This window comes from Propithecus coquereli, unplaced genomic scaffold (genome assembly GCF_000956105.1).
Source record: "Propithecus coquereli isolate 6110/MARCELLA unplaced genomic scaffold, Pcoq_1.0 Scaffold113, whole genome shotgun sequence".
In the NCBI taxonomy this organism is placed as follows: Eukaryota; Metazoa; Chordata; class Mammalia; order Primates; family Indriidae; genus Propithecus; species Propithecus coquereli.
In genome coordinates this window covers 3,415,163-3,441,154 of record NW_012135303.1, presented here as the reverse complement: position 1 = coordinate 3,441,154, position 25,992 = coordinate 3,415,163, and the positions used below count along the sequence as shown (strand labels likewise).

At 41.4% G+C, this 25,992-nt stretch overlaps 1 protein-coding gene across 1 annotated transcript in view; it reads right to left on the bottom strand.

Annotated features, from left to right (window-relative positions):
* Positions 1-25,707, bottom strand: part of MPP4 (membrane protein, palmitoylated 4 (MAGUK p55 subfamily member 4)) — a 46,489-nt gene extending 20,782 nt beyond the window's left edge. Inside the window, exons 1-13 of the mRNA XM_012655099.1 lie at positions 25,632-25,707; positions 24,312-24,433; positions 22,056-22,133; positions 19,815-19,895; positions 18,481-18,612; positions 16,418-16,499; positions 15,159-15,244; positions 13,521-13,592; positions 12,854-13,050; positions 7,650-7,714; positions 5,276-5,293; positions 2,275-2,313; positions 347-367 (exon numbers count right to left, since the gene is read on the bottom strand). Coding sequence (XP_012510553.1) covers positions 347-367; positions 2,275-2,313; positions 5,276-5,293; positions 7,650-7,714; positions 12,854-13,050; positions 13,521-13,592; positions 15,159-15,244; positions 16,418-16,499; positions 18,481-18,612; positions 19,815-19,895; positions 22,056-22,133; positions 24,312-24,433; positions 25,632-25,707 — 1,069 coding nt within the window. The remainder of the gene's footprint in view (positions 1-346; positions 368-2,274; positions 2,314-5,275; positions 5,294-7,649; positions 7,715-12,853; positions 13,051-13,520; positions 13,593-15,158; positions 15,245-16,417; positions 16,500-18,480; positions 18,613-19,814; positions 19,896-22,055; positions 22,134-24,311; positions 24,434-25,631) is intronic.
* Positions 25,708-25,992: the final 285 nt, after the last annotated feature.

The window sequence follows — 25,992 nt, the reverse complement described above, 5'->3', positions numbered from 1 at the left end:
GGTCTCAAACTCCTGAGCTCAAACAATCCGCCCGCCTCGGCCTCCCAGAGTGCTAGGATTACAGGCGTGAGCCACCGCGCCCGGCCTGCTGTATTGTTTTAAAATAAATTTTATAATGCATATTTGACATTGACAACATGATGTTGTGGGATACATATAGATGATAAAATGGTTACTGGCATGAACCAAATTAACATATCTATCATCTCACAGAGTTACTTTTTAATATTTTTTACTGTTGATATATTTAAACAATTATATCGTAAGTCTAAATATGTCTTCAAATTATACCAAAATTTGGAATATACACTTAAAAATTGATATCAAATATTCATCTTTTACTTACCAGATTCAAATATTTCTTCATCTATGATTTTCCATGGAGGCAAAAAACAAGAAAGTCATTACATTACTATCTACACCGAGTCTATATTTTAATGATCTAATTCCCTGGCCTATGCTTCTGCCCACACACCACCTTTTAAATTTTTTTCCTAAATCCAAGTCAAATCAGTGGTGTCCCTATGCCACATATAAGCCTTAAATAAGATACATGGTATTCAGCATTGTGCTATAATGACAATCAGCGGTGCAGCTGGAGCTTAAAATAAGTAAATAAAATGATGACGTAGAAGAGAATAAGTAAAATGAAATTTAAAAAGAGGCTCCAAGAGAAGGGGAAAGCGGAATGTCACGGGAAACCCCTATAGACTGTTGGACGTGGCACAGCTTTGCTGCCGGCAGCCTGCAGATGTAGGCGAGCGGGGGCTCCACAGCAAGCGCAGCGTGGCAAGGAAAACAAGTGCAGGAAGGGCTGATTGAGCAGGTTTGTTCAGGCAGCTGAGAAACGTGTGAGAAAAACCAACTTCCTCATTAGTTAAAACAATTCTTGTTAGTGTTTTACAAAGAGATTAAGGATTAAGAAACTAGAATTTTTATGGAAGGCAATTTGAACATTTCCAATACATGCACCCTTGGATCAGGCAATGCTGCATCTAAGGTATACCCACACACACGTGTGAAATGACATATTTATAAAGCTATTCATTGTAGCACTGCTTATAATAGAAAAAATCGGACATAAATGTCTAATTGTATAAATGTGCAATAACCAATAAGCTGTTAAAAAACAAAGAAGAGGAGGCTCTGTATGGACTAGGATAGAATCATCTCCAAGATATACAATGGTAAGTAAAAAAGCTAAGAACAGAAGTGTGTATAGCATACCATCAAAGGGTAGATGAATTCGTCTTTGTGAAAAAGAAGGTGGGGATGAGAAGGGAGAGAGGAGAAAAATATACATCATTGCTTCTATATGCACAGAAGGTATCTGGAGAGATACTAAATAAACTGATAATATTTATTCCCTGAGGAAAGAAAACTGAGTAGGAGACCTGGAAAGAAAGGAATTTCTTACTAAATATACTTTTGTAGTTTTTAAATTTTGAACTATGTGAATGTATTATCTAGTAAGATCATAATTAAAATTACAGAAAGGAATATTACTACAAGTAATATTACAGAATGTGTACTTGGTAAAATAAACATAGTGTCAACATTACTCTGTAGTTTTTATGGGAGATATATGTGAATCTTTGAAATATCCACTATTTAAAAATTTCATATTGTTCTTTCATTTCTAAAAACTAGATTAGCCCATAAAGCTGAGACAAAGTCACCTGTCAGACTAAAGTCTCTCCAACTAGTATCTCAACAAAATTCTAGTGATTTTTGAGCCAATCTTAGTTCTTCCACTAGATTTGAAAAATCTTTTCCCAATTTACAAAAAAAAAAAAAAAAAAAGAAGTATAGAAATGTAAAAAGCTTTCATACATTTCTCAAAATTTTGGAACCTACTACTATCAATGCTAGAATCCACCAGAAGATGGCAACAAACTTAATAACAAAATATATATTTTGCTTTATAAAAAATTGATATTATAATATTTTATGATATTCTACAAAAAGCATGGGAGTTTCCAAGTGTTCCACCATCTCATATACTGAGTGTTACTAAGTGTTCTTGACATCATTGCCAAGATACTGTTTTCTAGAATGTTCTTTAGTACGTTGGTGGGAGGCTGGAGGCATTCCCATTGCTTCTCCTTCCAAGTGTCAGAACCACAGAAAAAGGATGGGGGTGGAAGGGTCAATTTACACATTTCTTCCGCAGGAAAAGCCCATGGCCCCATTGGCTGACTCTAGTTCAGATAATTTATAGGGGAAGCGCTTCATATTTCTTCTGATGGTATATCAATTAAGAGGAAATGTTACCTGCTTCCACGCATTTCTCATCAATCTTCATGTCATCTTCTATAATATAAAAGAGGGAAAATAGAATTTCAAATATATCAGCATTAAAAACAAAATTCTCTATGTATAGGCTTATGTCAATAAAACTCAGACCATCTTACAATAATGTTACTCTTACAACTATTGCTCATTTGGAGAGATAAAAAGGACTCTACCATAGTAAATGAAAATGTGTGATTTGAGAGGTTCTATAACATAAAATGGTTAAAAATTAAAAAGCATAGGCTTTTAAAATTTTTTTCAAGTTTTTTTTTTTAGAGACAAAGTCTTGCTATCTTACCCAGGCTAGAGTTCAATGGCTATTTACAGGCGAAATCATAGCTCACTGTACCTAAGTGATCCTCCCACCTCTGCCTCCCAAGAAGCCGGGACTATAGACACACACCACCGTGCCTGACAAAAAGAACAGGCTTTTGAATACTGGAAAAATTAGTTCATCTCTAAGCCTCTGTTTTCCACCTGTAAATGGGTATTGTAATAATACCTACCACATAGAACAGAATTAATTGAGATAATGCATGAAAAGCTCAGGCACATGGTAAGTGCTTGATAAATGTTAATTATTTCTACCTTAGAGGTATATACAAGAGAATAAAGGAATATAACTTTAAAACCCACTTATCTTAACACTCAAAGCCTGCACAACATGATCCAAAGCCAACTAGGAAGCTTGTTTTCCACTTCTTTCCTTCACGTATCTTATGCTACCATTAGAATGGAGTGATACCATGGTTCTTCCTCTGAGCCTTTGCTTACGCTGTTCCCTGTGCCTGTAATGCTTCAGGCTCCATCTCAAACGCTGATAGAAATCAATACCGCTGCTATGAACCTGCCTAGCACTTTCTTCCCACTTCCTTGAACTCTCTGCTACTGCACATCTACTCTACCTCCGTAACCATTTGGGTGTTTGCCTTATTTGCTCTCCTAGGCAGCTCCCTAAAAGCAGAAACTGTCTTACTAGTTTTTACACACTTTACGGAGCTTAGGAGAGTGTCTTGCACATAGTAGGTAAATTTTCCTTTGAATATCAAAATATTTGGTTTGAATATACATTCTGAAAAAAGGTTTTTTTCTTTCAGCCCTGAACCTCTCGTGCCTGGCACAGTGCCCGGCGTATCTCAAGTGCTCAACAAATGGTGGTTTAAGAAATGAAGCTTATACATGTCCCAGAAGTCTGTATGATAAGCTATAATAGCAGGAAGTAACACATCACCACTCCCTTAAAAATCGCACAATTCATTCATGTTTTTAAATGAAATATAAAATGTGAAAAATTTTATGAAGTAACACTGTCTCACAGAGGGAGGGGCACAGATAAACAAGTGACATGGCTGAGATTTTCAGCACTGTCATTCACTCCCTTGTGTTCGCTTAGAGACTGTTTTCCAGATTAGCCATTTATAACAACAGTGAGTTCATTAGTTCCCGGGACATAACTAGAAGGCAAAAGGCAAACAAAAATTACCATTGTCATTTCTGTTTTACAGATGAAGGCACAGAGACCAGGTGTGATTCTCCAGTGATAGCACAAGAAGCCCTGACTTTTCTGATTATGTGACTCTGGGACCTAAGATAGGTCCATGGATTATGCTCTCCCCAAATCAATAACTGCATATTATCAGCTGGGGTAGGTGTTATGGACCGAACTGTGTCCCTGCAACATCCATATGTTGAAGCCCTAGCTCCCAGTATGAGTGTTTGGAGATAGAGCCTCTAAGGAGCCAAGTGAGGTTAAACGAGGTCTTAAGGTTGGGGCCCTAATTCAATAGGACTGGTGGCCTTATAAGAAGAGGAAGAGACACTGGAGATCTTCCTCTCTCTCTCTCTAAGCATGCACAGAGGAAAGGCCACGCGAGCCCACAGCCAGAAGGTGCAAACCAGGAAGAGAGGTGTCACCAGAAACCAACCCTGCTGGAACCTTGATCTTAGAACTGTGAGAAAATAAACGTCCATTGTTTAAGCCACCCAGTCTGTGATACCTTGTTATGGCAGCCCAAGCTAAGACAGTGGGCTTATTACTTGCCAAGAATGCAGAGTCCCCGGCCCTTCCCCAGGGCTATGCCCAAGCAGCCTGCAATGTGACCCTGGGTAGATAAACCCAGAAGCAGGCACCCTGGACTTGCCTCCCTCTCCCACCTCCTTCTGCTCCCATTTCTGCTATCACCTGCCTGTGTCATATACCTCTCCTGTCCTTGGGGGACACAGGCTGGAGCCCTAGGTTCATAGATCAGTTTTCGAAAGTCCCTCTTTTACAGTTCGTTGCTCTCCCTTTCCAACTTCAGGGATGGAACATGGGTGATGGCTAAGGGGATGAGTCTTTTCTCTTTTATCCCCTCTCCAAAAGCAGACAGCATCTTGCTTTCTTTCTTGTGTCTGCACGCACGTGCATATGCTCATGTGTGTGTGTATTTGACATCGCAAGTCATCCAGATGGCTGGACATGGAGAAGGGTAGAGTGATAACTGAAGGTCTCATTTGCCCCCTGAGACAGGGGTCCTTCAGACACATGGAGGCTTGAATCCAGACTGCACCATTTGCAACTTCTGACAACCATTCTTACCTTCTCTGAACCTCAATCTTTTCATCCATAAAATGGGAACAATAGCAATTTTCCTATAGTGTTATTCTTATGCAATGTGTATAAAGCAGTTGACAAAAACATTTGATCAGTTCCACAACTTTTACTGAGTTCTTACCATGTACTGTGTTAAACTATGGAGTTGCATATAAATACTCCTTCTTTTTCTTTATTCCTTTCAGTGTTAGAATAATTACACTTTGCATGCATTCTTTTGAATGACATCTTTTTATAAATTAGGGTTATTAATGACTAGCACACTACTAGGTACATAGGAAGAGCTTAATAAATAACCTGAACCGAATTGAAGTGAAGTTTTAAAAGTACAAGAAATTTCTAGGAGATTTTGGAAATAAGAGTTGTTTTCTAAATACTATTTCTTACCTTCTTCCATAGAAATCGCTGGGTATAGGCCAATGGTTGAAGCAAGAAAAAGAGAGAACACAACAGTCTATGCTATAGATTCTCAGGTGAACTTACAATAAGAAAAGAAAAGTGCCAGAATTATTGTAATTAACGTTCTGGGTTTATTCTCCAGAAATTCAGTGAAGATTTAACAACAAAATGATAATCGAATGCCCTATAGAAACTAATACATGTGTGAGCCTTGTTGGAAATGGAGCTCTGTTTGCTTCTGGTAGATCCCATTCCCTTCCATCCCAATAAGCTCTAAACGGGTTGCATACTACTCATTTCTGAATTAAGTGCTTAGTTCAGCATATTTTAGAAACTCAAATCTTGAATGGAAGGAAGGAAAGAAAGAAGGAGAGAGAGAATGAAAGGAAGGGAAGGAAAGAAAGAGGGATAACAACTTAACTGTAAGTGCATCTTCAGTAAACAACTTTTCAATACCCATCTGCAAAGTAATGTAGGGTTTGAATTTTTTAATAACTCTTGATTAATAAAATTGCCTCTACCTCTTAACTCAGTAGCCTGCCCCTGAGATTATTTTTTCCTATGGTAAGATTAAAGCAGAGCAGAAAATGACAAAATGATATTTATTGCAGCATCATCTACATCATCATCTATAATTGTTGTTAAAGAAATAACTTAGTAGTTTAGAAAATGATCATGCTCCATCTGAAATATTCTCTGTGGGATGTGACCCTTTAAGTCAGTGGTTGCAACTCTGAGACTCCTGGACTTAGAGATTTGTGAGGATAATAACAGAGTGATGCTTTCAGTGTGGACTTTCCAAAAAGTCTAACATAAATCATACTTAGGCTGCGTAAGCAAATTAAATGTCAACCAGCGGTCATACTACAGATAGTTATCAAATGTTGATTAGAGGCTCTAATTAGCATTTCCATGTGCCTTTGATAAACGAAATAGGAAAATTAAGAATTCTTTCCATCCAGTTTGGTACAAAAAAAAAAAAGACTTTTTCAAAACATGAGAGAAATAACTAAAATATCACTATGAAGATTATGTCATGAAAAACCTTCCTGATATAATATGTTTAAAAAAAGTAGTATTGCAGCTATTACTGTAACCTTGTAAAATATGTATTCGTAACTGAAAGGTAATATGAAAATATTGTCATTGAGAAAGAATAAGAGTGTTTTCTTCTTTCAAAAATGTCTTTATATGCAAGAGGACAAGCAAAAAAAAAAAGAAAAAGAAAATGAAAAATGTCTTTATAGGCTGGGCATGGTGGCTCACGCCTGTAATCCTAGCACTCTGGGAGGCCAAGGAGGGAGGATCACTTGAGCTCAGGAGTTCAAGATCAGCCTGAGCAAGAGTGAGACCCCAGCTCTACTAAAAATAGAAAAATTAGCTGGGCATGGTGGCAAGTGCCTGTGGTCCCAGCTACTTGTGAGGCTGAGGCAGGAGGATCGCTTGAGCCCAGGAGTTTGAGGTTGCTGTGAGCTACAATGATGTCACTGCACTCTAGCCTGGGTGACAGAATAAGACTGTATCTCAAAAACTAAAAAAAAAAAGTCATTATAGTTGTCATATCTTTTCAATAGAGAAATAAAAGGAAAAATAATTTTCAGCTTAAAGAAGCGAGAAATAATAAAGTGGATGAGGGCTTGCCATAGCAAATCTGTAAAACTGGGACTGTCATCTACTTTAGTGCCCTTCCACTGTGTCCCTCCCCTCTCCTGATGCCCCATCCCTTCCTTAATTCCTTTCCAGGGGCCACCTGAAGGTGGCCTCACTCAACAGTTTCCAGCTGGGCTCTGCCAAGCTACAGCACCCTTTACTAAGGCAGTAAGTAGTTCATAAGCATTTACCACCATGGAGCCCTTTATTAACCACTCCCCCAACACACACTGCTATTTAAATAACATGGTCTAGCAATCGAACTACACTAATTCAGTAATAATTCAGTCCCATATTTATTCATCAAAGGCACACACAACTGTCAATCAGTGCTTCTGAACAGTGTGAAAATTAAGCCCCTAAGTTGATGGAACCCAAATGCAGGTTTGTGTGGCTATGTGGCCTTGCTTGCCAATCTATGCATAGTGCATATATGAGCTGCAGAGATCTTGGAGGACTTCAAGTTGCTGGGGGATGACTTAATGTGTTACCAACACAAGAACATTTGCATCTTCATAAACCGAAAACTTTTCTAAATCCAAAGGAATGAATGTCTATGGTAGGACTTCAAGTGGCTGGCTGCCAGGGAGATTTCTGGGGGGCAGAGGGGACATTTAGAGATCCTCTCCTGGGCTGGAAGCCAGCCCTGGAAGAGAGGAAGCAGGCTTCCCCAGACACACACATGTTGGATTTGAGGTAGCCACATACTCACACATGGTTGATTTGAGGCAGATGTGAGGTTGGTACGGCTTAGACCACCAGAACTCCCGTTGTTTCCTATGCAAAAAAGAAATACACTGTGAGAAAAAAACAAAACCAACTGAGGTTAACCCAGGTGAGAAAGACCAGGACAAACACAAACAGAATGTTTTCTAGAATTCTGCTGCCTTTGCCCAAGCGAAAAGGGTGATTTCTGCTCCGAACACATTCCCCAAACATATAGCCTTTCTCACCACTTTTCCTGCCTCACAGGCTCTTTTCAGAGTAACACAGACTTACAGTGACATTCTGGCCTGTGACCACAAGTTCACGTGCATGGAACTTCAGTAAATGACCTATGGTAATTTGCCTCTCGGTCCTGGTAGCCTGTCTCAGTGGTCTCACTGGAATTCTCGTAGCATGTTCAGTTTCCCTCTCAGACTGTTCGAGTCTCTATGGTTCCTTTAGATGACTCTGCTCCTTCTGCAATCTCTCTAGAACCGCCCCTGGGCTCCACGACAAGGCCTTACCTTTCTTGGCACCTGAAACCTCTGTTGACTTGTTCCTCTTCCCCTGGGTCCCCTCCCAGCAATTCCTTTGAGCCGGTCTTCCTTTCCTCACCTACTTCGAAGCAACTTTCTAAGCAAAATTGCTCTTCTTTCTCCCTTATTCGACATTATGAAGTTTAGAGCAAGAGAAGATCTTCGAGATCCTCTGTTCTTTGCTATTCAAATTGTGGTTCCCAGAACTGCAGCATCAGCTTCACCTGGGAGTTTGTTAGAAATGCAGAATCCCAGTCCTCACCCCAAACCTTCCGAATTAGATAGAATCTCTGTTTTAATAAGACCCCAGGTAAATCAAATGCACATTCAAGTTTGAAAAGCACTAATCTAGTTGAGCTTCTCTCAAACTTTGGAGGGTGTCTGAGGTGTGTGTGAAAATGCAGATAGATAGATCTGGGCCCCCCAGCTCTCTGGCCTCTGATTCTCTGGAGATAAGGCCAGGGCATCTGCATTTTTAAACCAAGCTCCCCTGTGATTCTAATTCATACTAGAGTTTAAGAAGGACTAAGTTAGTCCACTTTCCTCACTTTAGAAATGAGGAAACAGATCCGGGAAGTCAAGCAGTGTGGTGAGATTGAACAGTTAGCAGCAAGCATCTATGATATAATCTAGAAAGTGATGCACTGGGATTAAAAGACCAGGGTTCCAGTCTTGCTTCCCTTCCTTAAGATCTTAGACAAATCTCCGAATATCTGAAACTTAGTTTCCCATTTATGAAATGGGGCTCAGTGCATGCTGAAGACATTTTGAGGACTATGATATATAAAACCTTGCTATAAATTCTTAATTAGCATAGACAGGCAAGGCATTCTGATTCATTAATTATTTGAATAGATAACACATGCACATAGTAAAAATTTTTACAATATAAACAAGTAAGTTTTCTTCCCTCCCATCTGCCCAGTTTCTTGTGTGTTCTTCCAGAAATATCCACTGCATAATTAAAGTCCTTTAATTCATACTACATGCAGGCTAGGAGCCCAGGTTCTCGATTCCTAGTTAGGTGATGGCCCACTAAGTATCTGTTTCCTGCTTTTTAGCCTCTGTACTTTCCCTGGCCCCTCCCTGGTTAGTTCACCCTGTAATCTGATCTCTCTCTGTCTCTCTGTCATCCCCCTCCTCAGGCTTCACCCATCCCTTTCTCCTCTGGGAGCTCCTAGTTTCTCATTCTTGCAAAAGGATGTCCTGTATGTCTTCACCCCACTCCCAAGTCATGTCCACTTGCCAAAAATATTCGCTGCTTTAGTACAAACCATCAACTTCTAACTCCTCAAATTTACGTTGAGTGATTCCACACTCCTTTAGATGGGTATTACCCTCCACTAATGTGCCCTTTTGGGAGAGGCCTTCCTCTCCATTCTTTCACAATCTTCTAAAATCAGATATGATTTGCTACCTGTAGAAAAATAAAAAACAAAAAACCCCGCTACTTGCATCCAAAAGATCCGTCACTCTTCTTATAAAGAGCATACAAATGTTTTACACGCTCGTCCGCTATTCCTTAGCACAATGCTGCTCCTCATACCACTTCCTGTGAGTACCTGAGGCGCTTAGATAAGCTGCAGCTTCCTGGGCTATGTTCATGATGTACTGAATCAGAGTCTCTGGGAATAGGGCCCGGGAATCTGTATTTTAACAGGATTCCCCATTAATTTTTATTCACAGTGAAGTTTACATGGGAAGAGAGAAAAATTATTTGTAGGTATCATGAACCTTATTTATTGAGGCTCTGAGAGATTAAGCGACTTCTCAAAAGCCACATCAGCCTATCTTCTGGGAAGACCTCTTGCAAAGATGTGGCAATGGATTTGGTTTCAAAATTCTCTTCCAGTCCTCCAAGGGCCTCGTGGTTTTCTGACTGGGAATCAGGGGAACCCAAGGTACCTTCTCTCATTCTGTGCTTGATAAGACATTTGTGTAGACTCCGCTACTGACATAGTACTCCTAAACGAACGGTTTAAAGTTCTTATTTTCATATTATATTTTCATGTGGCAATTACTAAAAGCAACATGACAATTTTCTATTGTCTTTTTTTTGTACGCTAACCCAATAAACCTGTAAGTTCTGTGTGTTCCTTGCAAGACCCCCACCTGAGGCTCCTCACCACTTTCCGCCCTGAAACCCTGAGGACTAATCTCATTAGGCCTTTATCCCTGTTCATGCCCTTCAGCTCCCACGCTCAGGTCATCCTTTATCCCTGAACTTTAATACCTGTAAAGCCCTGGCCACCTCTCCCCGAACCCTTCCACACACCTCTGGAGCTCACAGCAAATCTTCAGCAAACTCTCAGGCCTCAGCCTCTTCTTTGAGCCCTCCGCCTTCCTGCTGTCACTGAAACCTGGCCCTCCCTGGGGTCACCGCCTCCCCTGCAGCTTTCAAGAGGTGGCTGTTTCCTCTGCTACTGCCAGGGGTGTTCTGTGAGCCAGCTCTGGGGGAGGGGAGCCCTGACTCATGGTCGTTGCTGATTTGTGTAGTGTCAATACTCCCACTGTGGCTGATTTCAAGCTACCACTCTGACTTCTCTGAATGTGGATGTGAGAAGAGATGCCACAGTGGCTCATGTCTGCAGGTGGCAACACACCACCGCACATGCCCTCATTCCACTGCGCCTGGAGGTGGGGTGCTTGTCCTTGCTTCTCGCTGTCATTTCCAGATCATTCTCCCTCTTCCCTAGGAGCCCTCAGCTCTGAATATTATCCCGCCACTCTTCTGGTAGCCATCACCAGATCACCCCTGCTCGCTCCCATGCTCTCAGCACTGTTTGATTATAATTCTAGATGATTTCAGCAAGCACACAGATGCCCCTTCTAATAGCCTGGCCTCTCGGGTTCTTCATCTCCTCTGTTCTAGTGACCTTTCCCTCATCCGACCTCAGCCACAGCATCCCACTGTCACACCCTAGGCCTTTTCAGTACCAATGACCGCAATCTCTCCTTAATTTCAATTTCTGGTATCCCTTTCTCCACCGACACCTCTCTTCTTCCCAACCCCAAAAGGACCTATCATCCATTTATCCTACCTCCTTCTCACCAATCCTCACCTGCTTCACTTCTTCATCTCCCTCCTTAACAACTTAACTGCCATAATCACTTCCTCGGCCCTCTCTTGGTTTGCTGTTAACTCCAACCCTCTGTCTAATCTGGACATGCTCCCCAGAGCCACTTCACATTTATGACCTTTAACTTAAGTAGGCCCTTAATGTTGATCATACTGTATTGACCTATGTGCTCTCCACCCTCATGGAAATTGTTCAAGCTCTCTCCTCTCTCCTTCCCGACACCTCCTTACACACCCACTCTCAGCTTATGATATTGCTTCTCATTTCACTAAGAAAGTAAGAGCAGCTAAAAGAGAATATCCATAGGCTCCCACCACATCCTGCGCCCTCAGCTGTGCCCATATACTCTGCCTTCCCTCCTGGTGCTCTTCTAGGAACGAACTTCTAATGATTCTGTATCAGGCCAACCCCTCTATCTCGTTCCACCTGCTCATGGGCATCGACAACGGCAATTCTCTTCTCTTTTTCACATATCATAAAAATTTTCCCTCTAACTGTATTATTCCCACTAGCATTATTTACCTTATCTAAAAATTTCTCTCATACTGTTCCACTTTTCTCTCTAGCTATTTCTCCATTGCTCTGCTCTGCTTTGTACCAAAATGTCTCAAAGAGTTTACCACGCTCATTGTCGTCAATTTCTTCAAATCCCACTCTAATAAGGATTTTGGCCTCACTTCTCCACTGAGACTGCTTTTATCAAGATCACCAGTGACCTTCATATTGCTAACTCTAATGGTCAGTTCTTGGTCCTCTCAGTAGAAGTTGATGTAGTTCATGAGGATATCAAACAGCTTTGATTTTCACCCTGCCTCGCTGGTCATTCCTTCTCAATCTCTTTTGCTAGTTCTGTTTCTTCTTCTTGATCTCTTAACATTGGTTGGGGCTTGGACTGCTTCCCCTTTCCAGCTTCACTCACTCCCTTCGTTATCTCAGTAGCCTAAGGCAAGGGTGGTGGGTTGAGATTTGGTGAGAAAGAGTAATGCTTTTTTTGTCTTAGTCTGTTTGGGCTGCTATGACAAAATAGCTTGAGTTTTGTTCATAGTTTATAAACAACAGAAATGTATCACCCATAGTTCTGGAGGCTGGGAAGTCTCAGATCAAGGTGTCGGCAGATTCAGTATCTTGTGAGGGCCCACTCTCTGCTTCACAGATGGTGACTTCTAGCTGTGTCCTCACATGGTAGAGGGGGCAAACAAGCTCCCTAGGGCCTCTTTTACAGGGCACCAATCCCATTCATGAGGGCAGAGCCCTCCTAAAGGCCCCACCTCTTAATACTATTGCATTGAGAATTAGGTTTCAACATATGGATTTGGGGAGAGATACATTCAGACCACAGCACTTTTTAAGTTTGCTTTAGTTTCCCAAACACTTTTCTCTCTTTTCTAGCTGATATAATTATTCTGGTCCCCTTGGTATTTAAGATGCTTAGGGTCTATCAGCGAGTTGACATGAGGATTTATAAATCAGTTCATGTGTGTTTGTCCATTTGCTCCTCTCCTTTGTCTCATCTTAACTACAGTAACAGAAGCCTGAAAAAACATTTTATTTCCTGATGGCCCAGTCCTGAGTCCAAGAGGGATGACTTTTCTTACCTTTTTAGAAGTTGTTTAGAAGGGATTAACCCAGCACAGGTAGCAAGATCTGAGATTTTCCGGGCCTGCCACCAGAGGGCATCATTCTGGTCCACAATCTGGAGGATGTCCCCCTTCTGGAAAGGCAATCCAGCGTCCATGCAGGGGATGGCCGGATCCTCCTGGGGCCAGTACTCAGTCATGGCACGAACATACACCTGATGGCAGGTGCATAATGGTGCCATCAGAAGGTGCATAATGGCGCCATCAGAAGAACCCTAGCCATGGGGCATCACTACTTAAAACCTTTTCTCGCAGTCCTCTGTCTACTGCTCCTGTCTTTCCTCTCCACCTTCATCAAAAAATAGAACTTTCCTCCTGAACTGAATCTAAGTACCATGAAAAAAGTGTCTTTGGGAATAGAGTCTCTCAGCTCTGAGAAGTTTTTGCTCATATTGTCACCATTTTTGATGATGTTTCTTGACTTCTTAGTACCCCACCTCCTTTTACCGTATTCATTTACTCATTTTGCCTTTCAGATCATCAGTGTTGAAAAATACCCAACACAATATTGAACCCATGTCCAACACAGTGCAGAGGGTAGTAATTTCATCCCACACAATTAGTCATTGCTGTTGTTATATGGGGATTTACTCCATGTGAGATCAAAGGCTCGGTAAATTCTTACCGTCTTCTGGCTATTCACAGGAGGGTCAGAAACTGGAACCACCTTGAACATGATTGTGTCACGAGACATGGCCTAGGAAATGACAAAGGGACATGGATGGCAAATCATGGAGCTAGCAGGGTTACTGGGGCTTGGTAGATGGGGCTACAACAGAACGTGTCCAGGTCTAATGGTGACGTCCCCCACAGAGACTTTCATAAGGGTTCAACAGGTACCTGTCACCATCCAGAAATGGAAATGTGGAAGCAACTTATTTCTGCTTCTACCCTATTTTGAGGCTCTGGGGTCACTGGTCTGATAAAACCCACACTGAGATGGCCTCTTCCAGGGACCCTCCACCTCACTGCCAACAGAAATACCCACCCAGCAAGGTCTTCTTCCTACAGGCCTTGGGGAAGACATGAGATCTCTGTCTGGCTTTTCCTCCTCATCCCTTACTCAGTAAGCATTTACTGAACATATATCTGTACCAGACACCCCAGTCTGATGGGGGAGAGGAGGGGCTCCCAAGTTTTCTGGGAGAACTGACAAGCTTCCAAACTAACAGTGGCAATGAAGAGTGCTCAAACTGATGAGGGAGACAGAGAGCCTCCCAGCCTAAGGGAGAGGTAAGAATCTCTCTGCTACATACATCATGACAGGTGTTAATGATATAGAGATTAACAAGACCCTACTCTTATTCTTAGGAACTTCATAATCTCACTGTCTTGGCAACTCAACAGCTGACACCAGAAGGGCTGAGGTAGAGGCATGCATGCCTGTGACTTAGTACCTCAAGCTCTCTTTGTAGCACCTTGTATAGAACACAGAATCTTGCAGCAGTGGCTTGCAAAATATTTAGGTGTTTGCTATATTCCTTATAGTACATACCACTCCTCACCTCAGTCTCCGAGCCATCATCGTGAAAACCTAGAGTTCCCTCAGGAGCCCAGTCCGAGAACCTCTGGTCTGTATAATGTATAGTGATCAACCTCAGGCTCCACACATGGGGTGTGCATGGGTGCAGATAGGTGGGGAACGTGTTGCTATGGTTATTAACAACTGAATTGTGATTCAAGGAATGGTCTGAGGGGTAGGAATGGGAAGCTGAGAGAGACTGAAGGCTTGTGTAATCAGGTTACAAATCCCCAGCTCCAGCAACCAAGGAACAGTGGCAGAGCCACCAACGATGTCTCCCTCCCTATTTGCTGCCATCTGATGACTTTTTTCTCCCCCCAAAGCTATTCTCGAGGAAGATGCTAAACAGATTTCAGTTATATTACGGGAGCAAAGGGTGGTTTGCTCAGGTTCAGACTCTCCTCCAAAGTCTCACTCTGCCCACCCTGGGCTGAGTTTCCAATGGAGCACCCCAGGTGACAAGGGACCTGAGCTGGGGGACCTGGCAATCTCCCTGAGGCTGAAGGGGCAGCTTGGAACGGGAAGTTTCCTAGTTGGGGCCACAACTTCTAGGGGGTAGAGGAGGAAGGTCACCATACTTCACGGTGACAGACAAGGTGTGGGGCTCGGAGCGAGGAAGCTGTCGAGAGAACCCAAATCCCTGTCATGTTACAGTGCACACACGTGGGCTTTATGGTCCCAGTTCAGCCTTGGCATTTCACTGAGTCATGAACAAAAAGGCAAAACAGAGAAGACTGTTACCAGAATATGGATTACTTGTTCAGGGTCCAGTCCCTCCACTGAGACTCCATTCACTTCCACCAGTTTGTCTCCAGCATATAGCAACCCTAGGCAAACAGAAACACAAACAAAGGATACAAAGAGATAGGAAAAAAAAATAGAGGTAGCTATCCCTGTAGCTATTTAACAAATTCACTAACCCAAGTATGCTCTAAAATTTTTAAATTTATTATAAAATAATAATAAAGCAAACTGGTTATTCCAACTTACACCACCACCAGAAATGTGTGAGCATTTCATTTTTCCACCTTTTCACCAGCACTTGGTGTTAACTGATTGTGATATTTTTATTTTTGCTAATCTGATATTATAAAATGGAACCAGAACATTGGTAAGCAGATGACAGTAAAAACAAAGATGTCAGGGTCATAAGTAAATGATAAATGAAAATAAAATGGGGGGAAAATGTGGAGAAACTTAGGGTTCAAGATTAAGCCTTTAGAAATATGAGGTAAAAGAGGGGAGCTGTCAGAGAGATGAGACAAGAAACAGGGTCATGTCATGCAACAGAAACCAAGGATGATGAAAATTGCTAGAAAGGTATCAACAGCATCGAATGTGGTAGAGAAATAGAAATACAACCAAGGAGGAGGGGTCAATGGACTTAGCAACTAGGATATCCTTGGTATTAATATGTACAGTAAGAATGCTAAGGCATAAACCATGTGCCAGGTTTCAGGGACTGTGGGAGGTGGGGACATGAGGTGGCAGGTAGAGAACCACTTGTTTCAGAAGCGCAGCAGTGAAAGGATGAAAATTTGGTTAACTGGTAGAAAGAGTGAGCAAAACGCATTTTAAGATGGGGAAGAGCTATGCCTTTTTGAAAGGAGAAAGACCAAGTGGGGAGAAAAAGTTGGGAATATAGAGTCAGGCAGACCTGGACTTAAATTCTGACCCAAACTGTGTTAACCTTGAGCAAGTTAGTTACTTAATCTCTTTGAGCCTCACTCTCCTCATCTGTAAGATGGCATAATGATATTTACCATGTGAGGTCTCCATGAGAATGTAAACTGAGAGAGCATTAATGTGGTTCCCGGAATAGGAGGGGGAGTAAGATTTCTCTGGAATATTTGTTCCTTTCTTTGCCACTTTAACCAAACAATGGAACTTATCAACACCCTGACCCAAGTTAGGAAAGAGGGGTTTCTCTGGAAAGAAGACTTAACAATCAAGGGTTTGCTATTTTTTGGGTGGCACTGTCCCCTGCTGCTCCAGCTTACCGCTCCTCTCAGCCAGCCCACCATGGATGACCCTGGCCACCAGGATGTCCCCCGTCATCTCATGGCGCTTGATGGTGGCTCCCTGGAGAGAGAATATAGTAAGATCCCTCTTTTACCTAACATGACCATTTTTCTAGTGGCTTCTCTCAATCAATGCAGCTCTGGTCTTTCAGACGAGGATATTCATACCAACCAGGTAGAGCAAGAGGGACCACACAGTGCCCTGTGGCCTATCAGTCATATTACACCATCAAAAGGAAAGGCCATTCAGCTTTGGCTTCCCAAGGTCTCAATCTAACCACATAGACATAAAAAAAAAATTTAGATCCTTCTAAATATAAAGAAAGGTCCCACAATTAAAACTGAATCAGAAAGACTATCCTTAGAAAATCAGATTGATGCCTTCCTTAGTTTCCCATTAATAGAGAAAAACTTAGGCAAATGCACTGGAATGGTGTGAAATATATGCATATGTTAGAAAGCCAAATAATAAAATAAAATATATGCATCTTATTTCTCACAAAAATAAGTCTTGTAAGTCTTGTCTTACTTTTCAAAAAATAAAAATGCTAAGCAGAAAGCTTTCCTTAGTGAAAACATTATTGAAACCACAGGCAAAAATCATATAGTTTACACACATTATTATCACTATATGACAGGACTTCAAAAAGTTCACGGAAAATGCATATTATGAAAAAACTATGCATGGATTTGAAAAATTTTTTGCACCAAAATAAACTCATACTAACTTGTTATGACATGTCTGAGTAGGATCTAGTTTGAGGCAGTAAGAAGGATAAGACATGAGTTTGGAAAGAGCCCCTGTGAATTCTGCTAAAATTCAAACAAGAATAAAATTTATGGTGAAGTTTGGGTGGAAGAATGGTAAAATTGTTCATGCTTTATGAAAAGTTTATGGAGGCAAATTCCCCAAAGAAATCAGCAGTTTAAAAATGGATAACTCATTTTAAGAAAGGACCAGACAATGTTGAAGATGAAGCCCACAGCGGCAGACCATTCGTGTCAATTTTCGAGGAAAAAATTCCTCTTGTTCATGCCCTAATTGAAGAGGACCAACAATTAACAGCACAAACAACAGCCAACACCACAGACATCTAGATTGGTTCAGCTTATGTAATTCTGACTGAAAAATTTAAGCTGAGTAAACTTTTCACTCAATGGGTGCCAAAACCACTGTGCCCACATCAGCTGCAGACAAAAGCAGAGCTTTCAATGGAAATTTTAAACAAGTGGGATCATGATCCTGAAGCACTTCACTAAAGAATTTTAACAGGAGAGGAAACATGGCTTTACCAGCATGATCGTGAAGACAAAGCACAATCAAAGCCATGGCTACCAAGGGGTGGAAGTGATCCAGTCAAAGCAAAAGTGGATCAGTCAAGAGCAAAGGTCATGGCAACAGATTTTCTGATACTCGAGACATTTTGCTTGTTGACTTTCCGGAGAGCCAAAGAACGATAACATCTGCTTATTATGAGAGTGTTTTGAGAAAGTCGTCCAAAGCTTTAGCAGAAAAATGCCTGGGAAAGCTTCACCGGGGAGTTTATCTCCACCATAACAATGCTCTTGTTCTCATCAAAAAATCTCTCATTGAACAAACAAACAAAAAAAACAATTTTGTGACAGTTTCAGTGGGAATCATCAGGCATCTACCTTAGAGTTCTGATTTGGCTCCTTTTCCCTTCTCTTTGTTTCCTATCTTAAAAAATCCTTAAAGGGCACCCATTCTTCCTTGGTTAATAATGTCAAAAAGACGGCATCGACACGGTTCAATTTCCAGGACCCTCAGTTCTTCGGGGATGGACTCAATGGCTGGTATCATAGCTTACAAAAGTATCTTGAATTTGATGGAGTTTACAATGAGAAACAAAGTTTCTATTTTTTATTTTTATCTTTTAATTCTATTTTTCCACACATTTTTTTAAGTCCTCTCACATCTATGACTGCAGACAAGACTACTGACCAAGTAACTGCTAGATATAACTCAGTTCACAATTAATGCTGATACAATTCTAAATGAAAAGATAAAACGATTTCCTTACCAGGGGCTGGTGGTTTTTCACCAAACAAACAATCCTCATTGCTTCCTCACTCTCAGGGATATTGTCTGGCAGTGGGGGGAGAAGGGGTTCAAAATCCTTCTGAGCTACCGTGTCATGAGCACTGAGCAAGGCCTGGGCGCAGTGAAGGAAAAGGTGAACAAATGTCACACGTGGGACACACCCATCTAGAAGATAGTGACTCAATGCAATGTCAGACACACAACAACAAACACCAACATGTACATGCCAGGCACAGTTTGAAGAATTTTATATGGATTAATTCAACCTTCACAATAATTCTATGAGGCAGGTACATTTATTATCCCCAATTTACAGATAAGGAAATAAGGCACAGAGAGGTTAAGCAATGCGTAATATACTTTCATTTCTGTTATTCTGTGATGTTCTTATTTCCTGGTAGCCCATGTAATCTGTGGTGCTCCTATGGAGTTTGAACTACAAAACAACTTTCATAATATTTTCTCTAATTAAGGCAGAATGAGGGGCAGTAATCAAAACATCTTGCTGGTTGAATTTGTCAGGAACACCCAAGGGCCCATGTGGAACAGAATGAGAAAAAGTAGTTCCCTCGTTTAAGGTATGATCAAAGAGTTTCTTCAAATAGCCCCCTATGTTGACTTTTCATTTTATAGCGTGAGGAAGCTGTCATTCTACAGCCCTACCCAAGATTGGTAGACAGAATTTAGTTGGAACTCAGAGAAAATTCTCTAAGTAGTGTGTGCTGTTGAGGATACTTGACAACTGATAATTATCTTGTGAAGTAAAATTTTTGACTCATAGATTTCTGTGCTCCAAATGCAGGTATTCTTTTAAAGTTCTAATTTGTTGATAAACTGATCTCAAAATCTGTAAGTAGTAAGAGGTAAGTTTCTGTTCTACAATCAAATGTTCTTCATATACCCCCTCACAGGGACAATCATCATTATACCGTATTCCAAATACCTTCATACACTTTACCCAAAACTTAAAATATTCCCAAGTTGGAAAGGAAGTATGGAGGTTATACCTCTATAAATAGAAGCTTCCCTGTTTATTCCCCCAGAATTTCAGACCACAAGGGCTTTGTGGGCGAAACAGGACATCATGAAAGTTCTGGATGTCTCTTCATAAATATGGCAGGCTTGGCTCCATGATTGACAACACTGAGCAAGTCACATCTGAGTCCCACATATTTAAGTACAGTCTATTGATCACCCATGCATGGCAATAGAACATCTATTCAGAGAGCACATTTTCCATCACATGTATTTCTTCTTCCCAATTTTGTCTGTGTGCCAGATGGGCATACCTTTTCTATTTTAGCAAACACTTGCCTTAAAGTGTGGAGCCTGGAGGGTTTGTCTCAGCTCTTGGATCTCAGGAGAAGTAGGGGTTTCACGTAATAGCTCCACTACCTGGTTCATGGAAAAGAATACAGTATGAAATTTTTAAAAAATCTTTTTCACCTAGTTAACCTTGCCCAGGCTGAATAACGTATATACTACTAACTAACATAAGATTAACCTTTAAAAAGCTGTTATTGAAGACTTCTTTGTCATCTTTAAACGTCTAGGGCAACCATCTTTCCTTATTCATTAAACTTTATTACAGCAAGTAAAATCCAAGATTTGGGGTAGATCTAAACCCCAAATCCCCAGTCCTTGCACATAGCCTTGGAGGAAGAAATACTTAATATGTACCAAGGCCCTTTCCCTCTAGTGGCTCTAAAGCAGCTGTTTGCTAATATCAGTGCTTTACAGGTTCATTTAGCTATTTGAATTTCTCTAGGTAAGTATTAATACCTGGGGAATTCAGGTAGCTTAACCCTATGAGATGCTCCATTCTTTAAATAGGAAATAGGAATAATAATTTCTATTTCAGGGTGTATTATTTGATTAGCAATTTTAATGTTTATTGCAATAAAAAATTACTAACCAGAATAAATTCTGATCACTGTGCTGTGGTTTAGGTAGACCTGCTTTCAGAAGACATAAGATCTCTCAAGACTTTAATCAGCTCCATGAATCTTTAGCAGCTGAGCATCATTAGTCATCATACGGTCAGATGAAAACAAACAGTTTATAAAGCTTTACCTTTATTTGCTAGAATTACAACTGGATAAAATACCCTGTGTGTGTTTTCCTGTGGACAACTGAGAACAATTTGAGTTGTTGATTACTGGAATTGAGGGTAGAATTTTTTTCTTTCTTTTTTTTCTATTTCTTTTAATATGGTAAAATGGATTACATTTATTCATCTATTCAGCAAATGTTTATTGAACACCTACTATGTGCTGGGCACTGTTTTAGGTGATGCAAAAACAGCAGCGATCAGGCAGACAAAAATCCCCATTCACTTTCATATACAATGGAGTTTACATTCTAGTGAGGAGATACAGATAATAAATAAAATATATAAGTAAAATAAATAGTTTTGTTTGGTGGCGAGAAGAGTTAAGAAGAAAAATAAACCAGGTAAGGTGGGTAGGAGGGGATGCAAGTTTAGATAAGTGACCAGGGAATGTCTCACTGAGAAGGTGATGTTTGAGTGGAGACTGGAAGGACATGAGGGAGCAAATCATGTGGCTACATAGGTGAGAGCATTCCAGACATGGGGAATAGAAAGTGCAAAGGGCCTGCGGCAGGAGCACGTCTGATAAATTTAAACGACCACAAAGGGCCAATATGGCTGGAGCAGAGTGAATGGGGAGAGCACTGAGTGTGAAGTCAAAGAGGCAATGGTGGCTGGATTATGGTCAGCTGAGGAAGCACTTTGGTATTTCCTCTGAGATGGGAAGTTAGTAGAAGGGTCTGAGCAGAGAGGTGACATGACTTAACCTGCTTTTAAAGAGGACCTCTTTGGCTGCTCTGTTGAGAATGACTACAAGAGTAGAAGCAGGAGACCAGGTAGAAGGCTATAGTGCAATTACCTGTGTAAGAGACAGTGATGGTCACCGTAGGTGGAACAGGGGTGTGAGATTCTGGATATATTTTGAAAGTAGAGCTGACATGATTTGCCATCACATTGGGTGTGAGGTGTGAGAAAAAGAGAGAATCGAAGATGACCCCACAGACTGTGGCCTGAGCACTGCAAGAACAGAGGTGCCACTCCTGAATAGAAGGGGCTGCAAGAAGAGTAGGTGCGGGCGGATGGGCAGTGGGGAAGATCAGGCACTCAGTTTGGGAATTAATTTGATGAGCTCATTCAACATCCACATAAGATAGGGAGGAGGCAGTTGGATATCTGAGAATGAAATTCAGGAAAAGGGTTCAGGCTGGAGATAGAAATTTGAGAATAGTTTCCATAACATTACCCTATTTATGTAGGGTAAATTGAGTACAAGGTTTAGGAAAAAAGGAGAGATGGACACATGCTAAAAATGTGGGGATTTTTGTTTTAATTTGGGGAGATAGATGGCCAGTTTTCTTCCTTAAAGTTCAATTAAAAACACTTATTAGATGCATAATCATCAATCAAACTTTGCCATGAGACCCTTTAATTCATTCAAACTAGCACTACAGGTAAAACGGCATCACATCAGAGCTCTGCTATTCCACGGGGTAAAGTCTCCTTACCTCACAGGACAACACCTGTGCATGGGGTGTGGCGGGAACTAGCTTCTTTTCTTTAAATTCCTGGAGGCAGTCATACACCTGCAGCAGGGCCAGGGCAGGAGAATTGATACTGATAACATGACTGAGAACATTTTGGATTTAAGGCTCTCATAGAGAAGCAACAGCCTGGGCAACTGTACCAACAGCTGAATAGCCTGATGTGTGCTGGTCTTTAATAATGTGCATCTCTAGCTGCCAAAGAGAAATGAAGTTGAGTCTGGTAGTTCCAGTGCTTCAAAGCGTTAATCATTGGCTGCCACTGGGAAAGTGATCTTCCCTAAGCAATTTCATTGATAGAAAGAAATGCAAACTTTTACTTTTGCTAGACTGAGTGACGGCAGGGTTTCCAGGGCTGAGACCAATAGGGATCTGTAGATGATGCACAAAGTGTCTTCTCAAGGGAGAGGCTCTTTGGGATCAGAGTCCTGCGCCTCGCAACTGCAGAGAGCATGAGCTGCGTGGCTCGTGTCCCGTGAAAGTTCTGAATACGAGGCTGGACACACTCTATATGCTTCTCTGTACTCTGTTCTGCTCCCTGGGGCTGTTTGTTTCCCATTCCTCTTTTAATTCTCCAGTACAAATTCATTTATAAAAGTTCCAACTTTGTTGACTCTTAGGAATTTTTTTCCATACCATGACCTAGGGTTGGGCTGAGTACACACCAAAGCCTGCCTGGTGATGCAGGGCAGCCCTTAATCTTATTTTGGGAAACAGTTTCTCTTACAGACATAAGACCCAAGGGGCCAGCTCAGCCCAGCCTTTTCCATCCAGATCTGTGAAGACATTGCTTCCCTGATCTACCTCAGGGCCAGTGCTCAAGTTTACCTGGAAGTGACGAAAGCTGATTGAATGATGCAGGGAGCGCAAACTACCAATAGCCTAATGGTGGTGATCAAGGGCAATACCCAGGATGAAATTAAAACTGTCTTAGCTAATCCCAGGGGGAAAATGCCTAACAGAAATCTGATGTTTTAAAACAGGTGGTGTTCGGGAGGCTGAGGCAGGGGGATTGCTTGAGCCCAGGAGTTTGAGGTTGCTGTGAGCTAGGCTGATGCTACGGCACTCACTTTAGCCAGGGCAACAGAGTGAGACTCTGTCTCAAAAAAAAAAAAATAAAAAAAGGTGGTGTGAGGAGTACTTCTTTGTTCATGCTAAAGATGCTGCCACTTTTATTTTAAAGGGTATAATTTTTTTGTTTTCTTTTTTTTTTTGCAGCAACTTGCACGAATAAAGGATATAATGTTCACATGCATCTTAAGACATCACATTTCACATTGAAGTGAAGAAAACACCTATATCTCAAAAAATAACTTCAAAAAGGTCTTTCTTAATAATATTTATTCAGAACAAAATTGTAGTATTAGCATTCATTATCTACTATCTCACAGATGTTTTTGCAGAGTGCATAAAATTTTAGCCAAATTAAAAAAGAAGAAACTTCAGAGTAAGAAAATTTTAAGGTTCCTAAATTGAACTATAGATATCTCACTTTCTGATTTTAACAAACAAATAGGAATAATTTTTGAAGCATTTTTATTTGTCCAGAGCCAGCCTCAAGGACAAAGGGTTGTAGCCAGCCGATAAGGTGCTGCCGATGGCCAGGGTGGTGGCTGTTTGTGATCCTAGGGGGTCTCTACAAGAAGAGTTGGGGGGAGAAATGAAAGGAGCTACCATATTTTTTTCCACTGAAGTTAATTCTTTCATAAGCTACAAAGTTTGTGTAGCTCTTCTTTGAGGATTGCCTTCTAAAAACTTTTTCTGAGTTGACGTTTCCTGCCAATTGACAAGTGACGCCGTTCGGTAAGTAGTTGTTATGGTCTGAATGTATGTGTACTCCCAAAATTCACATGTTAAACTCCTCACCCCCAAGGTGATGCTATTAAGAGGTGGGGCCTTTGGAAGGTAATTAGGTCATAAGGGCTCTGTCCTCATGAATGCAATTAGTGCCCTTATGAAAGAGACCCCAGCCAGCTAGCTAGCCCCTTCCACTAGCTGAGGACACAGCAAGAGGGTACCATCTATGAATCAGAGAGAGAATCCTCACTAGACACCGTATCTGCCGGCAACTTGATCTTGGACTTCCCAGCCTCCAGAACTGTGAGAAATAAATTTCTGTTGTTTATAAACTGGGCATTTTGTATAGAGCCTGAATGGACTAAGACAGTAGTTTTCTGCCCCCTGCAATAAGCAAAAGCTTCCAAGCAATGGAGCGCTCACCTTTAGCAGAGCCTGCAGCCACGGGGAATGGAGGAGATCATATAAGAGACACACTCCATTCACATCTCGGCTGTAGAACAGACTCAACTCCTGCAGCACAAGCCTCAGGATTTGGGAGAGGCCTAGGAAAGGGAGAGAGCAGAAAGGAGGTGGCACATGGGGGTGGAAAGGAAGGCAGCTGTAAATGTGAAAGCCAATTCAGACAGCTGGGGCACGCCATAGGGTCTTACGAGGAATGAAAATAACACTGGATTTATGGCCAAAAGATCTAGCTTCAAGTCCTATTCCATCACTTACTATGCGAACTTCAGAAAGTCACGTGACTATCCGAAACCAGTTTCCTTGTGGCAAAATGAGAATGTGCTAGCTTTCTTGTAGGGTTGTTAATATCAGATGTGGTAACAGATCATAAAACACAGATGTAAGATATGAGAGTAACATGATTGCTTTCCCCGCCCCCATCTTACCAGCCTGTGGTTTATCCCCAAATTATCCAGTTGTTGTCTGGATCTTCTTTCTCTAGCTCAAACATAAAGTCATTTTTTTTTAACCTTTTCTAAGAATTCTTATTGAAAGTGTTACTGAAAAACTCTAACTCCCCATAGGTTTTTTTTTTTTTTTTGAGACAGAGTCTCACTCTGTTGCCTGGGCTAGAGTGAGTGCCGTGGCGTCATCCTAGCTCACAGCAACCTCACACTCCTGGGCTCAAGTGATCCTACTGCCTCAGCCTCCCGAGTAGCTGGGACTACAGGCATGCGCCACCATGCCCGGCTAATTTTTTCTATATATTTTTAGTTGTCCGATTAATTTCTTTCTAATTTTAGTAGAGACGGGGTCTCGCTCTTGCTCAGGCTGGTTTCGAACTCCTGAGCTCAAACAATTCGCCCGCCTCTGCCTCCCAGAGTGCTAGGATTACAGGCGTGAGCCACCGCGCCCGGCCTACTCCCCATAGGTTTTTAATACAAATCTCAGTATTCTCTTGATTTAAGAGACTAAACAGGTTTTAGTGAATGTTTTTGCAGTTTTTCATAGCATTATAGTGATATTTTGAATGTGAATGAGTTAAGAAGTTCTAATTTTACATAAAACCTTGTGGGGTAGGGGAAAAAATTGTTCTGAATCCACTGTGTCAATTTCTTTCCTTCCTGTCTTGAAATTTGTTCTCGAACTTATCACTTGTAGTGCAATCGAAAGTGTACAAGTTCCTTCTAGGGTTCACAGTAAAACTATTAGAATCTCTGCCTATTCACTTGCTCGCATAATTTAGAGTGATATTGTAAGACATTTCTGGTCTAAAAAAGGAACCCTGGCAATACATACCATTTTCCGGATTGGTGGCCGTAGAAAGCTTCATGTCCTTGTCTGGCGGATCTGCTCCTTTGTCTGACTGTATCATTCTCCCTACTCGAGTTTCCAAAAGGAATTCAGGACTAGAAAACAGATCAATAAACAGCACATAACTCACTCAGTTACACTGGGCACACAGTTCCCAGCACACTGGAATATATTTTCAGCAGCATTTATTGAGCAAGCCAGGCTCTGTGCTACATGCCGGGACACTCATCAAATGAACACAGTCTTCCCTGTGGTGCTTACTCTCTACATCAGCCATCACCAGCTGGGTGAAAGAGAAAACTATAAATACTATTTCATAAAATGTTCCCCCAACCTCCTCTATTTT